The 18,000-nt window shown below is 34.6% G+C and overlaps 1 protein-coding gene across 2 annotated transcripts in view; it reads left to right on the plus strand.

Annotated features, from left to right (window-relative positions):
- Positions 1-229: 229 nt before the first annotated feature.
- Positions 230-18,000, plus strand: part of CNTNAP2 (contactin associated protein 2) — a 2,251,282-nt gene continuing 2,233,511 nt past the window's right edge. Inside the window, exon 1 of one of the 2 annotated variants that reach the window (XM_026456367.1) lies at positions 230-424. In XM_026456367.1, coding sequence (XP_026312152.1) covers positions 328-424 — 97 coding nt within the window. In that variant the 5' untranslated portion in view covers positions 230-327. The remainder of the gene's footprint in view (positions 425-18,000) is intronic. The other variant, XM_026456368.1, reaches the window with a different exon arrangement.

Consider the following 18,000-nt stretch of genomic DNA (forward strand, 5'->3'; position numbering starts at 1 on the left):
CGAGGAGAGGGCGGGGTAGGCGTCCGTCTCCTCCTCTCTTCCCCCTCCTTTGCCTTCTTGGTTTGAATTTCCTCCCCCGGCACTGCACTGGCATACAGTGCAAGAGGCAATACCCGCACGGAGGGAGAACGAAGGCTGAGACACCCCTGCTGCTCCAAACCCAGAAAAACTGGAGCCTGGAGGCGGGTGAGGGGAGAAGAGGAAGCGGGAGGGGCTTGGCTTGCTCGCGTATTTGAGGACAGCCCATCTCCCTTCAAGAACCCTACGGAGAGACGGACTGCATCTCCGCAACGAGCTCTTGGAGCGCCGCCGGCCGGGAGGCGAAGGATGCTGGCGGCTCCGCGCGCCGGCTGCGGGGCAGTGCTCCTGCTGTGGATTGTCAGCAGCTGCCTCTGCAGAGTCTGGACGGCTCCCTCCACGTCCCGTAAGTAGCCGTCTCCTCGCTCTGCGCTGGAGCAGTTTCAGTGCGGCATTGATGTTTGGCACCAGGGTATCAACTCCGAAGTACATCGCAGTGCTCGCACCCTGATATGTGTGTGTCTCCGCTGTCACACACTTGCAGCCACTGCAGTAGACAAACTCGAAACCCAGCGTTTCTGTTTTAGAAGAGACAGGGTTGTGACGCTGGTGATGTTTCTGGAAAGTTGTTCCTGGTCTTGGTGATGGGTTGGCAAGAGCTTGGCTAGAGAGACTGGTGTAGACAGATGGCAGCTTCTTAGGAGTTGTTTGTGCAGGGAGTGTTAACTGCATTTGGGTTAGGCAGGTCAGTGAATGAAAAGTGAAGACCATGGCAAAACCAAGTTTCTTATTTTTATTTATGGTTATAACTTAACGAGCACGGGGTTGAGGTTAACAAGAGGAGCATATTTTAAACAGTTTGGGCACCTATAGAGCCTCTTTAGCCTCTCCCGTCCCCTTAAAAAGTTAATGCCCATTTAGTACTTGCTTATTAAAATGGAAGGCAGTGAAATTGTAACTGAAATTGCTTTAATTCTTTGATACTTTGATATCATGGATATGACTGATGCAGTACGGGACTTGGGACACTCAGTGCAAAGCGTCGTTAATGTAGTAATAAGCAGATTCCTAATAGAGTTTTCAGGAAAGTAATTCTATTCAATATGTATATCTCTGCATTTTAATCAACTGTGTGCGTGTGCGTGCGTGTGTGTGTGTGTAAGACTGCCGTATTTTCACGAGGTTTAGAAAGAAATGGAAGATTCTGGCCCATTTTCTGCATTCCTTTAGAAGTGCATACTGTGCATGTAGAGAGGAAATGCGTGATTGTTCCTTTGGTTAAGAAAGAGTTAAACACTAGAAAGACTGCCTATAGGAATCTTCGGATAATATTCATAAGCGCATACTTGTTTCTGAGAATGAGTAAGTTGGTAAAGAATTATCATGGAGATTTCAGCGTTTAAAAGGAAGTTTTTTTTTTTTTTTTGTGTTTTTGTTTGTGTTTTTTTTGTCCATTTAGGAAAAAAAAAGTTTAATATTTTCCAGAGCTCATCATATGCGAAGTAGTCTTCTCTTTGTTTATAAGATTTTGGGATATATTAATACATCTTTGATAATAATGTTCTTATTATGGTGGTAAATATCAACAGGAATAGCATTGAAAAAGGACATTTTAAGTTGCAGTAAGGAATCTACTATATAGTATCCTGTGATGAGTCAGTATTACTGTTTTGACATATCTTCGTAAGTACAGTATTAGCTTTTCTTTTCTCACAATATTTAAAGATAAGGAGAAAAACTGGCAATCTAAGTTTGTAATGAACTTGAAAACATTGTATAGCATTATTTATAACACAAGTTAAATCACAAAGAGTTAAATATTGTTAATATTTATGTCAATTTTATAAATTTAAACAGAAATTATGGGGATATAATGCTTGCTGTTGATATTTACACAAATATGTAACTCTATCATTGGGAAACTAGTTTGATGAAATTTCTGTTTCCGTTTCAAGGTCTGGTTATGTAGAATTTCCTACCACTTTTACTGGAAAATAAACTCGTTATATGTTAAATGTATTCTCTTCAGTGATTGAAGGTCCTCATATCCAGGGTTTTTCCTGGGTTCCGTGTTTCATCACTCTGTATACTTTAATTATGATGGGTCCATCTGAAACATTTGCCATGTGTAGCAAATGGAACACTGGCAGCCATTGGGTTAATACATTTTAAGATAGAAAAAGTTGTTATTTCAGAAATATTTTCTGAGTTGTTAACTTTTTAGTTAGAATTTGAAGACAGAGAACATAGAAAAACAATTACTTTTAAGATAGTTAATAGTTACAGCCATTAAGATTTTTTATTAACTTGGCTTTTATTCTCTATTGTTTAAAAATGTATAATGACTTAATTAAGGTGGCTTTTTATTTTGTTTGAATTTAAACTGTGTGACCAAAATGCAAAGTTGCACTATATCCTGGAAATGAATTAGATAATAAGGATGCTACAGAACTTTATTGATTAGAATGAGCTTCATGGATTCAGTACTTTAAATATCAATTGTACTTTACATTAATGAACATGTTTATTTACTTTATATGTAGCTCTGAAGGAAAGTATGATAGTTATATTCTTAATACCAAAAACATTCAAAGGAGAAAAGGATGGAAACTACTTGAATCTAAGATAATGAGCAACTCAACCAGGAGAGGTCATCACAAGACAAAAAGTAGCATGAAAATCTAGAACTATCATTTTTCTTTGGTACACATTTTTTAAATGTAATGAGTATGCTAAAACTTTCTGTTCCTAAATACCTTTTTAATATGAGGGACAGAAGATATTTATTTCACAACAAATGCATTTCAAATATGTATTTGCTTATGACTTACTTCTTTTTCTCTGTTGACACACATATAAAAACTGTTAATACTATGTGCTGTACAAGCAGACTAGAATAAACTTGAAAACAAAGCTCATCACTATGGTTATGTAAAAATATAATCTAATTTCTTTGCAGATAGTGAAAATGAACTGCTGCTGAGCTGATGGAACGAATCGTGTATCTTTCCTTTCTGTAAATGTAGATACATGGGACACACGTGGGAAGTTTAAAGAAAATCTTTTACTCTTAGGGAGTTGCATTTATTTGAACATATTATAAAGACCCTGACGGTACAGTTCTAAATGATGAGGAGTTCAAGCTAGCGTTTAATAAATTCACTTTTTAGAGTTAACTGAATTTTCACTGAGATAAATGATCTCTCATAAAGGCTAATTTACATCATTTTGTAGAACTATTAACCTATGATTTCATGACCATCACATTTGGGAAATGTGTTTTGAATTGATTCAAATATTCTCTATCAAATATGATTTTATACATGTGTATATATACATACACATTCATATATGTGTATATATACACACACATTCATATGTGTGTATAAATATATATGTATTTGTATGTACATATTTGATAAAAACATTTGAATACCTGTTATAAAGTACATATATACATATTTAATATATCACATATATTAAATATTATATGTAAAAATATATTTTCTAAAACACCATTCAAGGGATTTAAGTTGTTTACAAGTTTACAGAGAGGTCTTTTCCAGTGCAATTATTTTAAGTAACTAATGCAACAATATTAAGCAATAGTATATTAGTCTATTTTCTCTTCCTCAATTCATATACTTCTCCCCAAATGGTATATTTTAAATGTAAAATATGAAAATGCACATAAAAACAAATACTGCTGGTTTATAGAGACCTTGAACATAGTAATGAATTTGTCTTAATAAAAACAATTTAAACTTAAAATGAGCTTTAGGCAAGCAAAATTCATTGGTTGATAGAGTGTAGTACATTATTTACTTAACACAAACTAATAATGTTATTATCAACTAATTGGAGAGAAATATATAATCTCGATTTTATTCTAGGCACAGATATTCAGGAAATGAAAATCATTGTTCAAATTTTACTCTTTACCATCAATATATGGCAAAATCGGGTAAAAAAATTAATCCACAAATTTAATTTAGGTCTTATTAACCTTTGTGCAGTTATAAACCTACAACATATCATTTTAGATGATATCAAAGTTGTGTGGTACATATCATATTTTAAATCTTGCAGTTATGTGTCCCATAATGACATTTCAGTTCAGGGATGGACCACATGCATGATGGTGGTTCCATAAAATTATAATGGAGCTGTCATATAGAGGTGTGACATTTTTCATCTTGTATTTTATATTTTGACTGTATCTTTTCTATGTTTAGATGTGATGAGATACACAAATAGGCATTGTGTTATAATTGCCTATAGTATTCAGGATAATAACATGCAGTACAGTTTTGTAGCCCAGAAGCAACAGCCCATACCATACAGTCTATGCTATGTGTGTAGTAGGCTATACTATCTAGGTTTGTGATTGTGTACTCTATGATGTTGGCACAAGGACAAAATTGCCTAAGGATTCACTTCTCAAAGTATATCCTTATTGTTAAGAAATGTATGATGATATATGTTTTTTGTCTATTTTAAGTGGCAAAACCTTTCAAGTTGTATAATTTCTTTTAGATTTAATTTACTATTCCTTATTAGTAAATTCTTCTAGACAAAAACTTAATCAAATCTCTTAAAGTTTACAGAAAGCTTCTTGTCTTGTGAATCTTTTTTATGATTGAAAGAAAAGAAATGTGACATGTCTACACTTGTCTTTTCTTTTTAAGAAGTAGATTTTCGTATTTGTTGTAAATGGTATACAGAATAAGGAGAGTTCTAGGCTCAGAAATTCTTAATTCAAATGTGCTTTTCTTTAAAATATTAAACATATGGAGATCCAACTTGGGCAAGTTGTCTGTTTAGTGATTGATGTCAGTGGGATGAAGAAATAAAACATGTACATTAAAGATTTTCCCGGGCCGGGCGCGGTGGCTCAAGCCTGTAATCCCAGCACTTTGGGAGGCCGAGACGGGTGGATCACGAGGTCAGGAGATCGAGACCATCCTGGCTAACCTGGTGAAACCCCGTCTCTACTAAAAAATACAAAAAACTAGGCGGGCGAGGTGGCGGGCGCCTGTAGTCCCAGCTACTCCGGAGGCTGAGGCAGGAGAATGGCGTGAACCCTGGAGGCGGAGCTTGCAGTGAGCTGAGATCCGGCCACTGCACTCCAGCCTGGGCGACAGAGCAAGACCCCGTCTCAAAAAAAAAAAAAAAAAAAAAAAAAAAAGATTTTCCCATATCTAGTCCTGATTTGAGAAGTGCTTTACTACTTGCAAAGTATGAAACAGGGTATATAGTAATTTTAAGCCTCAAAACCAGTATTGTGTGAAATAAAATAAAATTTTACATTTATATCTATACAAGTATCTGAAACTGGCTGTTTTCTGTTTCTAGAGAGATGCATATTTTAAGATAAGTAGTTATCAGAAACATAAGGTATATTTCTACAACCAACTAATATTGGGCTGCTGAATAAATTATATGCTTATTTTTGCCATTTTAATAAATAAGAATAATGATGCAATCATTTGTATACAGCTGTTCATTTTCAAATGAAAGCCTTGAAAAGAATACTTGTAACAGAGTGATTCACTAAAACACTGGATTTTCCCATCTCCTGGGCTCTATAGAACCTATATGTTTTAGTTCTGAGCAGATAAGGATGTTGGAATGTGGAGGTGCTTCCTCTTTCTCCATCCTAACAGTTCCTTTTATGGGAAGAAAAGTCCATCTATCACACTCTTAGAGTCTATGTCTACAGTTCATTCATTCCTTCCTATGTTAGGTTGAGTTACTTATCTGTTTGGTGACTATGGTAAAATTACCTAGATGTGCTTAGCTTAGCGCCTGCTTTCTCCTTCCAGGCTGCCTGCAGAAAGAATAGATTCTGCTGAACGATAGATAAAAGTAGGCTTTGCCTCTGCACTAATAGTGATAGCACCAAGAGACTTATGGTGTTTGGTTCTTCCTATGGCTTGAGACTCTGTTTAATTTTAGAAATAAGGTTAATGAATCCCACTGTATCACACATGTAAGCCTTATTCTTTTGTATCAGCAATACTTATATAAAGAATGTTATTTCCTCTCTGTGAATTATTTTCTAATCTAGAACTCAGAGAAGGGACTGACATTTACTGTACTCACTAAAACCACAAACATATTGAAATTGCCAACAATAAGATTGATATTAAACTAAATGAACATGAAATAATTTCTGCATAGTTTAGAAACCAGTAAAGAATAAGACTGGTTTTTTCTATTTGATATTGAGTTGAAGATTTGGCGTTATTCTGGTTAGGACTTCCAAACCCTCTCATTCATCCATCCATTCATTCATTCATTCATATTCCTATCGAGTGCTATTAGGGGTATTATTTTATAGAGATGCTTAGAATACCATTTATTTATCTGTAGTAAATAACATCGTCACTTAAAATACAGCCTATTTACAAACTTTTAGCCAGTACACATCCAATTTCATCCTGTCCATGTAACTATTTAGTAAATTATATATACCTTTAGTTGGCTGTTACTTCATGATCCTTCTGTAAAATCATGAAGGTTAAATGTTTTAAACCAATTTTTCTCTCCAACAAAGAATTTGCACTTAGAAGACAAAGTTAATTATTTCCTCAATTGTAAGTTTTGAAAAACATCTTCTTAAACTTTTCTTTAGTTCACTTTAGAGGCAGCTATTCATAATAACAGCTTGAAGTAACTGATTTTTTTATGACACTGCAGATTTTAAAGCCTCCCCTGATAGTAGGGAATCTAGATACAAAGATGTGGTTGTTGGCTCTGAATTTGCTTGCTGAAGATCACATATTTTTGGTATACTGTAAAAATGTTGAAAAAATACAGAGGAGCTCCTGGGGGCCATATTCTGTATTTACCTTATGATTTAGGTTTGCTTGAAATACCCTCATAAACATAAATAGTGATATATGCTTTAATGTTTTTATGTTTAGGAAAGAGGTGAAATTAGATCCTGAGAATACTTTTACCAGGAAAAATTCCCCAAACATATATAAGTTTTTCCTTACATTTTCTAATACATTCACACCCTTCTTCATCTGCACTGGGATGGTGATCTGGGAATGTGACTCATAGAAAATGGCAGGCAATAGAGGTGTGACCTGCATATGCACTGTCAGAGTCACTAAACCTGTGTTGTGTGGGACATCTAAGATGGAATCAAGTTATATAAAGTTTAATTAAATTCAGCAAGGGTTTGCTCACCTCTATGCATTAGATGTCATATTGAAATAGTATTTGAAAAGGAAAATCTTACCTGGACTCATAATTTGTATTTACTGTTATAATGTCATCTATGCTGTTTAATTATGGTATTATTTGAAAGGAATACATGGAAAAAATTAATATGCACAGTTTGTATTGTTAAAAAACAGTCCATTAAGTGGTGAAATACCATGATATGCCAAATAAAATAATACCTCTAAGAAAATTCTCTTAAAATTAAAGGTGCTTCTACTTTTAATAGCAAAGGCTTGAAACCAACCCAAATGCCCATCAATGATTGGATAAATAAAAAGTGACATGTCCACACCATGGAATACTATGCAGGCGTGAAAAAGGAGTTCATGTCCTTTGCAGAGACATGGATGAAGCTGGAAACCATCATTCTCAGCAAACTGACACAGGAACAGAAAACCAAGCATTGCATGTTCTCACTCATAAGTGGGAGGTCAACAGTGAGAACACACGGACACAGGGAGGGGAACATCACACACAGGGCCTGTTGGGGGTGGAGGGCTACGGGAGGGAGAGCATTAGGATAAATACCTAATGTAGATGACGGGATGATGGGTGCAGCAAACCACTATGGCATATGTATACATATGTAACAAACCTTCACGTTCTGCACATGTATCCCAGAACTTAAAGTAAAACTAAAAAAAAAAAAAAAAATTAAAGGTGTTTATTGTCACTTCTGTATCATAGACTCAAGTAGTTATTTTGAATTAGCAGAAAACACCTGTGGATTAAATTTTATCACTGTTAACTCATTTTTCTAAGCAGTCGCCTCTTAACGGGAACCAAATTATTAAGTAACATAAGTACAGACTGTGTGTGTATATATATTTTATTTATATATATATATGTCTTTTTCAGACATTGGGCAAAAATTCATAAACAGAACTACATGAAAAATTTTCAGCCTAATTATGTCACATAGTGAAATTATAGCATATTTTATGGGTCTTTTTAAAAAATTTATTAAGTACATGTTAAATAATGGCCTGTGATGCATTAAATTGCTTAATTGCTAATAAATTCTAATTTAAAATGTAAATTTTTACATAGTGTATTTGAAACTTTTTTTGTTCAAATAAAAATATGTCTGGAAAATAAAATATGACTATCAGGTTTTTAGATTATGAGAAAGATTATATTAGCTGAATGTTTTTAATGCCAACCAACTGAAGAACTCATGATTTGGTCATTTTTTTCTGTGTATTCATAACAATAACACAATGAGTTTGATGCCACCATCAATACTAATGTTAATAATTCATCATGGTATTTTACTCAGTGGATTTAAATATGACCATAGAATCTTTTTCCACACAATATGCCAGACAGCCATGTATAATCCCATCAGATTTGGTATTTAGAATAAAACTTTATTTTTTTACTCGTTACATATAGTACCAAAACCAGCAGATTTTCAGCTAATAAAATACACGTACGATTTAAATCGCTTGGTTAATGTCCTCATACCTCAAGAATATATTAAAACGTATGCTTAACTTACAGAAGAGATTTTTAATGGCAGTAATGACATTTCCAAAAATGAAATTTCATCATGCCTCATGCACTTCTGTAGTATATGTAAGTTTTATTTAAATACCTTAACATAAGCATTTAAGTTACTAAGTTATGACTAGTTAAAAGGGAATGCTAGCACAGTTAATTGTGTTTTTTGTATGTCCACAGTACGGAATTAAGAATAACTATTTTATTGTGTCAGTTGACAAAAACAGCACTGTGTCAGACATAAAAATGTGCCATGGTTGGTATTAACATTGCTTCTACCATTAAGAACATAAACAAAAACAACCTTATTCCGAGCTTCTAGATACTGAGAGGGTTATGTTTGTGGAATTGATTCCAAAGACAGGGATGCTTGATCAAAGAAGATGTATAGTTTTTGGTTAATAAATCCTCCCTGATTGAGTTCCACAAATTCTGCAACAATTTAAATTTTCAGCATCAATCAATGAGTGTCCTTTTCTAGAACTCCAGGCAGCAGTACATATTATACTTATAAAATGTTCTACTTGTATTACATAAATAGCTAATATTTGTTGTGTTGACTTCTTAAATCTTTCTTCCCAGCCTTTCAAATCAGGCGCTACTCTTTATGTGTACTAGGTCATTTATTTCTTGTAACAGTGCTTCAGTTTGCAAAGGAAAAAATCAGAGACACATGGAAAAGTAACTTACCTGGGCCACCAGCTTGGTCTATTCCCAGATCCTGTGCTCTTTACCGTGGCACAGGTAGCTGAGAGTGAAGTGCTGTCTCCGTGTTCACGTTCTCTAACTAAGAAGTTTCAGCTTGCATCTAGGCAACATTTTAAGGCTTGATTGCTTGTATATAAAGGAAAAAAACATATTGGCATAATGTTTCTATCTTATTGTTTACTTAATCCTTGATGACTTTGTTATATGTTCTGGAGACTTAAAAATTACATTGGTAAACAATAAAGAAGTATATTTGAAACAAAGAGAGAAATGCAGCTCTTTCAATGGTAGCACATTAAATCAGAATATATAATATGTCATTTGTGTTCTTCTTCACAATAAGGGACTTTTACAATGTAGTTCTATCATTTGAGTACTATTGAAATACATGTAATAGTCATGTAGTGAAAGCATTTACTTAAAGCTATGTAAAATATTCCTTAAAATGCTTTGGCAGGTATAAATAAAAGCTGTTTTAAAAATCAGTTCTCAGGAAATGTTGAAGCCTGTATCTAAAACTGTAAATATGATTGCTATTACTAAAGTTAAAAGATGATCATTGTTTAATCTATAGACACAGTTTTGAGTATTCATTTCATACAATATCTAATCCATAAAGCTTTCTTTGAGAGTGCTGCTGAGAAAATAACTTTTCCTTTTGCTTTCATGGCAGTGGGAAAATATTTGTCTTTAAAATATTTGCCAGTCCTAATGCTTAAATATTTCTTGTATCCATCCCTTGCTCTCCATTCCTATCACAGCTTCTATAGTTAAGATTTTCAGCATTTCCCTCCAGGCATTAATTTAGTAGCCTCCTGGTATGTCTCCCTGATTCTAATCTTTCCCCCTCTAGTTTGTCATCTATATCTATGCCAGAAATACTTTCCCAAAACACAAATCTTGTTATAGCACTGCATTTCTCTAGTTCTTCCCTGTCTCTTAAATTTAGTCTCCTCCTAACCCAACATTTGCACTGTATAATCTAACCAACCATACTGAGATCTTTGCAGCTTCTCTAACACAACACGCTGTTTCGAATCATATTTCTCTTACGCCTTCTTACATTTTGTCCCCTCCTTTCATTTTTCCTGTTTTATCTATGCTGATTTAGAGGAAACTCACTGATGGTCCGAGCCTCAGAATCTTGGAGCAGATTGACGTATCACCACCTCCCTGTGGTAATTTGCTCTAATCACAGGTGAAATACTAAGACTCAGCAGACAAATTCTTTGGTTTCTGGACTTAGAAGGAACACAGTGATGACAAATAACGAAACCCACCTCCAATCATCTGATATTAAAGTGAGAAATTACCCCAAAGTGTCGACAACAGAAGGAAGGCGAGAAATATATTTTAAAAGAATAAACCACAAATATTTTCCTCATTTGATAAGTAAATGTGTATCTATCAAAAGGGAAATTTGAAACCATGTTGTGAAAGCTTATGACTTCTGCAACCCTTTTTCTACAGGATTTTATTTTAAAAGATTTTCTGTGCTTTTCTTGAGCCACATGGCTGGTCACATGCCTTTAAACCAGAGCCTGACTGTCCTTTCCAGAAGCTATTATCTTAAGAATTATTTGTTATCTGTATGCAAATTAAAGACATGTGTCAACAAAATAATTATTGCACCTAACAAGTACTTTAAATAGAGTACTTAAGATGTCACCAAATTTTCTAAATGATAGCCGTAGCTTCCGAAAAACTTGATAATTATATATATTTAGTGTGTAATAATCCAGCAGATGAGTTGATATTGTTGAAGTTGTTATGAAATGTCACTGAATTTCATGTCCATTTTTAATATGACAAAAATATAATTTTATAATTATAAAAATAGGTACTTCTATTCTATTTGTTTATATTTTAAATTCTCTCTTCATCCTTACCTTTGCAGCTTAGTACACACTTCTCAACCATTTCAAAGTCGGCCAGTCTAGCTAAGCCTGTTTCAAATTTTATATTCTTCACAATGATCCCTGCAGCGATGTCTACAAAAAACACAATAAGGACACTTTTCTATTAGTCCACAATCTGCATGAGCAGAGCCTCTCCTTTTTCCCTTAGGGTGATAGATATTAGGGAATGGTTGTATTGAAGGAACTAGACTTTACTAAACATGTTTCATCATACTAGGCACTGTACTGGTTGCATTATACCATTACATGAAATTAGCCCAAATACCTCTCTGCTGTAATAGTCAAAGTATAAGGATGCTCAAACATTTTAAAGCTGACTGGTTCCATTTTTATACAGTTCTTACTTTCGTCAAGTTCTTCCCTTACATTGACACAGATTTACAGTCCCATAAATTCCAGCTGGTAGTTCTAGTTGGGCTTCTCATATAATAAAAGCTTAATATTTACCCAATATTCTACTGCTGTAAAATACTTGAAGACAGACATCACAGAATCTAATTAAATATAATTTAATACTTGGTCATTACTACTTTTATAGATAGCTAACTAATACCTTGAAGACAAACACGTTCCTTAAGATAAAATGCTGTGATTTATATTTACTTATATCCTCCAGATTACCCAGATATTTCCAGGTACACAACCAGTGTTAAATAAATACAATTGAAAATTGAATTGAATTGAAATGGGTTAGTTCTGTATACAAATTGTTCCTTAAAGTGCAGATAGCTAGGTTATAACAACAAATACACTTTTCTTGGTTGTGATTTTATAGCTAAAAACATTGTACTAAGAAGTATTATGATTATAATATAATGTTAGTTGCAAAAAAGTGTGTCTGTAAGTAATCCTGGTATTACAGAAAAAAAGTTGCCTTAAAACTGACATGTTTGTATGAGTCAAAACCAAAAATGAAACAAAGAAATATTTAAGGGGACTGTTGTTTAAAAGTAATAGGACAATTCCAGTTATTTTAAAGGATAGTTTATACTTATTTGCTCAATGTGAAATAAAACATTTTTAAATCTTAATTTATTATTTACTCTTTGCCCAAAGTGTATTAGAAAAATATTACTGCAATTTGAGTAGTCTTCATATTGTGAGAAAATAGGTAATTATTATATGCAATAATCTGAGGCATTTTAGTTTTACAAAGACTGTATAATCACCGCACATATAAATTTTTGGAATTTAAAATGTGTTGTTGACAAAATCAGAATCATGTATCTACTTTCAAAGAGAGATTTCAGAATATTGCATATAAAAATGACATTGTTTCTTTTATCAAATTGGCATCAATGGGACCTTTTTTTCAAAAAAGCTTTTAGATCTGCTATTTGTTCATTACTATGTGTGTAATTACAGTATTTAGAGGATCTCTCATACTGTGCTTGTTTCCATATATGGATTTTCAGAGGACAAAGTCTCAGGTGGTGGAGCTAAAGACAAACCATGCCAGCTACTCAAGCACTTCCTTCCTGGAGTTGTGCTCCCTAAGAAATGGGTCAAGAGGGACTACTCAGAAACATGCATTAAGCATCAGCTTGTTTTGGAACGATTACTCATCTAGGCCTGGAGCTAAAAGTATCTTCCAATTATTTTGTTTATTATCCACTTTATCAGCTTCCACATAACACATTCAGTTTTCTAAATTTTAGTTTAAAAATTGCCATTTAATTCTATGCTTCTATGAAGTCACATATCCTACTTATGCTTTCTAAATTTCAAAATTATTTGCACTGTCCATTTTCTAATATTTTATCTTAAAAATGGACCTTAAATGTCTCTTTTATTGAATAGGCATGACAAAATAGAAATTAAAATTATTGAATCATTCCAGTTAGTCCAGAGGTAAGGTCATCAGTGAGTGATTAAGGAATCCCTTTTTATTATAACATGTTAGCTAAAACCTAAAGAAAAAGCCAAGCAAACAGCAGGAAAAGACTATTCCAAGAAAACAAGGACAACTTCACAATTCCAACATTGGCCAAGTTTGGAAGTCACTTTGATGGAGATATTTAGTGGTTTTGGAATTAGTCTTCTGTTAAACATGTAATGAAAAGAAAATTTTGAAAGAGTAAATTATCCCGCTTAATTGTGTATCAGCAAGTGGAAAAGAAATTTTCACTGGTTAGAAATGTAGGCAGTCGGGCCGGGTGCAGTGGCTCATGCCTGTAATCCAGCACTTTGGGAGGCCGAGGTGGGCAGATCGCCTGAAGCCAGGAGTTCGAGACCAGCCTGGCCAACATAGTGATACCCCATGTCTACTAAAATTACAATTAGCAGAGCATGGTGGTGTGTGTCTGTAGTCCCAGCTAGTTTGGAGGCTGAAGCAGGAGAATCGCTTGAGCCCAGCAGGCGGAGGTTGCAGTGAGCTGGGATCACGCCACTGCACTCCAGCCTGGGAGACAGTGTGAAACTCCATCTCCAAAACAAAAAATTAAAGAAAAAGAAAAAAAGAAAAAGTATAGGCAGTAAGCATTTATTATCTTTAATAAGACAGAATAATATACATTTTACCAGTTTTATTAAACATAAGCATCATGAAAGCTGTATGATCCACAGATGCACTTGACTGTTTGCCAAATTGTATATCTTAGGGGTCCCCAACCCCAGTGGGTTCCTGTTAGGAACTGGGCCGTACAGCAAGAGGTGAGCAGTGGCCTGGGGAATGAAGCTTCATCTGTATTTCCAGCTGCTCCCCATTGCTACCATTACCGTCTTAGCTCCACCTCCTGTCAGATCAGCGGCTGCATTAAATTCTTACAGAGTGTGAACTCTATTTTGCCGTTTGTGCTAGGGATCCAGGTTGCGTGTGCCTTATGAGAATCTAATGCCGGATGATCTGTCACTGCATCCCATCACACCAGATAGGCTCATCTAGTTGCAGGGAAACAAACTCAGGGCTCCCACTGATTCTACATTATGGTGGGTTGTATAATTATTTCATTACATAGGCCGGGCGCGGTGGCTCACGCCTATAATCCCAGCACTTTGGGAGGCCGAGGCAGGTGGATCACAAGGTCAGGAGATCGAGATCATCCTGGCTAACATGGTGAAACCCCGTCTCTACTAAAAATACAAAAAATTGAGCCAGGAGAATTGCGTGAACCCAGGAGGCGGAGTTTGCAGTGAGCCGACATCGTGCCACTGCACTCCAGCCTGGGCGATAGAGCGAGACTCCGTCTCAAAAAAAAAAAAAAAAAAGAAATAAAGGGCGCAATAAATGTAATGCACTTGAATCATCCTGGAAATAACCCCTCACCCCCTCTCAACCCCCAACCCCCATCTGTGGGAAAATTGTCTTCCACAAAACCAATCCCTGGTGCTAAAAATGATTGGGACTGCTGGGCTATCTAGAATGAAAAGCATATGCATTGCTGTACATGGAATTCACTGCACAGATTTAGGTGTGGGGAGGGATAATTGTGGGGAGGTATAGTTTTTTTTTTTTTTTTTTGGTGTATTTTAAAGTATATTCAGTCTTAAAAGGATTTTGAAAAATTGTGTCTATTTGGCCTCCTTTTTTTGTAGGTGTATGATTATGTAAACCAAAAACATTTAAAATCTACTTTAATTCAGCTTGAAATGTAAGATTTGATTAGGCCAACTTCATCAAAGCAAGCAAAAGTTGGAATACTATTATGTGTTTTATAAATGTATGCATGTATTTATTTATTGATCCATCATCGATTAGTTTAAAATATTAGGTATCTTCTCTATGGCAGAGTGCCCAACTCTCTTCCTTATCTGTGGCAAGTTGTCTCCATCGTCCAAGCTAATCTCCATGTATGTAAGAAATGAATAATCCTTTACTATGAATGGGTATCCTGTCCTACGAGCTCCTAAAATAAAGATCGCTGCAATCTTATGTTCTATAGCATTGCTGAAAATTATTTTTATAGTAATTACTTGCTGAAATGTATTGACATTGATTTGGTAGACGTATTAACGGTGTTTGAACATAGTCTACATATTCTTTGGGGAAAGTATTTTGCAGTGGTTATTAGCACACAAGCATTTGTCTCAGAATAGCTGGGGTTTGGTTGTTAGCTCTGTTCCTGAGTGACCTTGGACAAATTATCTAAACTTTTGAAACCCAGATTTCTAACATGCAAAATTGCAAAACAAAGGCAACTTATCAAAGGCTTGCTGTAGGATTAAATACAGAATGTGCAGACACAGGCACACGATGGTAATCAATTTTAACGATTTTTATTTTTTGTTATTTTAAAATGCATTAAATATTTATTATACAGTTTCTATGTGTATAATACTAGAATAAGGTCTATAAAAATTTTGAAAAATAATTTGTAATTGCGTCTTACATTTATTTCGGAATTTATTTGGGAAGCTAGAAATTACAGTTACGCAGAATTAGCAAAGATTAGACCAGTATATTATCTAATGTCCACATAACTCACATAAATGGCCAAAAAATGAGATAAAAATATCATTCAAATACATTAAGAAAGACTTAATTAAAGGAAAGATGGCATATAAAATCTATGTTAATTGAATTTTTATATTTTCATATTATATGCAACAATATATGATATTGCTATATTTTACCAAAAGGCATGCTAGTTAACTAAAGTCACTTAATAAAAAAGTATACTCAAATATTATAAAACACGATAAAAATTATTAAATGCTGCAAAATACCTACTTCATAGAGATTATTTTACAGTGTAGTAGATATTCAATTACCTTACTCACGAATGTTTCTGAAAAGTGACATTTCCAAATTGGAGAGCTTTGTGAGCACGAAAGAACACATCCAAATGCATAAATGTTTTTACCCTAACTTGTTGGCCATATGTGTAGATGATATAAAGCTTGCTTTTTTAAATGCCAGGGAAAGTATGGAAAGAAATTAGACATTTGTTTCTCACTTTTGAATTTAAGACTATCCAAACAATTAGAAAGCTGAGACATCCAACAGTGGAAATGATTTTAAATCCTTAAAAATACTGTTCAGATGTTTTGGAGGTTTGACTGAAACCAGGAGGTTTATAGACATTTTTTGTATTATTAAAGAAAACATTTGACTGTGGTAGGCTCTGGAGATTCCAAAAGCTTGGGATACAAGGTCTCTGTCCTGAGTGTTTTATAATCTCTAGAAAGGTAGAAAATATTTATAATTAGAAATTTACGTTAGGCAACTTTATTTGTAATAAAAACTTTGTGGTTTTCTTGCAAAGGTCTAGGCAAAATTAACAATAACCTTTTGTTACATAGATAATGAAGGCATGAATTAGAAATGATAGGATCATTAAAAATGATGATGAAAGTTGGTCACTGGAAAATTATATTCTGGGATGTATACTAAGGCCCTACTGATAAGTCATAGTGAATTCTAGTCATTCTGTGTCCTGGGATTTGGGCTGAGCTCTCGGGCCTGTCTGTGAGACCCATGACTGTGCCCTGCTTTGCGGCCAGCCTCAATTGGTGCAGGGAGCTTTATTTATCATCCTCTGTCAGAGATTGGTAAGGTATTTGTATAACGTTTTATTTTTATTTTCATTTTTTTTTTTTTACAATTACAAAACTCCTGGAAATAGAGACTGAAAGGCTTAGGATAAAGTCAATTAACTTGGAAAACGTTTGTCTTTTTCCCTCCTCAATTTTTGAATATTCTTTTCAGTAAAGGGAGAAGACATTACAATTTCATTTATAGGAAATGAAAGAGAATGAAGATCAGCGCTCTGGTTTCTACCTCTGGGAAATGTTGAATAAATCTCAAGTATCTCTTGCAGTTTACTTTGCTCTGGTTTCCTCATTTACTCCTGTGCCCTTCTCTTAACTATTCCCATCAGCTAGGAAGATAGGCAAAGGTGAGGGAGAAAGACAGGGTTACACTAGGGAGAGAAAAAGCACTGGTCCAGGCATCTTCAAACACTAAATATTGGCAATAAGGAAAAATATCAGGACTGTTTTATATCAAATAATCCATTGCCTTTTCTCCCTGGACCCTTGGATCTCAAGCACAAAGAAGTTAAACACTGCTTTTTATTTCAAAATTTATTATTTAATGCATTGACACAAAATGCATTTAAATCCAAAAGAAATTCAGGATAATTGAGCAACAGTCATTCCAAAATATCTTTCAATAAAAGTCTAATTTTTAACTGTAGAAGAAAGACTGGCATTGTTAAATGAACCTTTCAGTGCTTTAGCATATAGTTATATTGCATGCCTGTGGTTTCCAGAAGTTTATATTAATTTAATTAATTTTCCAGAAGTTTATGATTAATTTTATATCATAGTCAATATGTGTTGCCTAAATAAATTTAATATGGAAAAAGGAACATTTGTTTTATTATGTTAAAAAATTATTTTGTTTGTGGATGATATTTTCTACATGAGATATAGTTCAAGGGTTACTTAGAAATGTCAGCACTGGCCAGGCACGGTGGCTTACACCTGTAATCCCAGGACTTTGGGAGGCCGAGGCAAGAGGATCGCTTGAGGCCAGAAGTTTGAGACCAGCCTGGACAACATAGCAAGACTTCCTCTCTACAAAGAAATATTTAAAAACTAGCCAACTATGGTGGTATGTGTCTGTAGTCCTAGCTACTCGAGAGGCTGAGGTGGAAGGATTGCATGAGCCCAG

Source organism: Piliocolobus tephrosceles, chromosome 8, assembly GCF_002776525.5.
Source record: "Piliocolobus tephrosceles isolate RC106 chromosome 8, ASM277652v3, whole genome shotgun sequence".
NCBI classification, from domain to species: Eukaryota; Metazoa; Chordata; class Mammalia; order Primates; family Cercopithecidae; genus Piliocolobus; species Piliocolobus tephrosceles.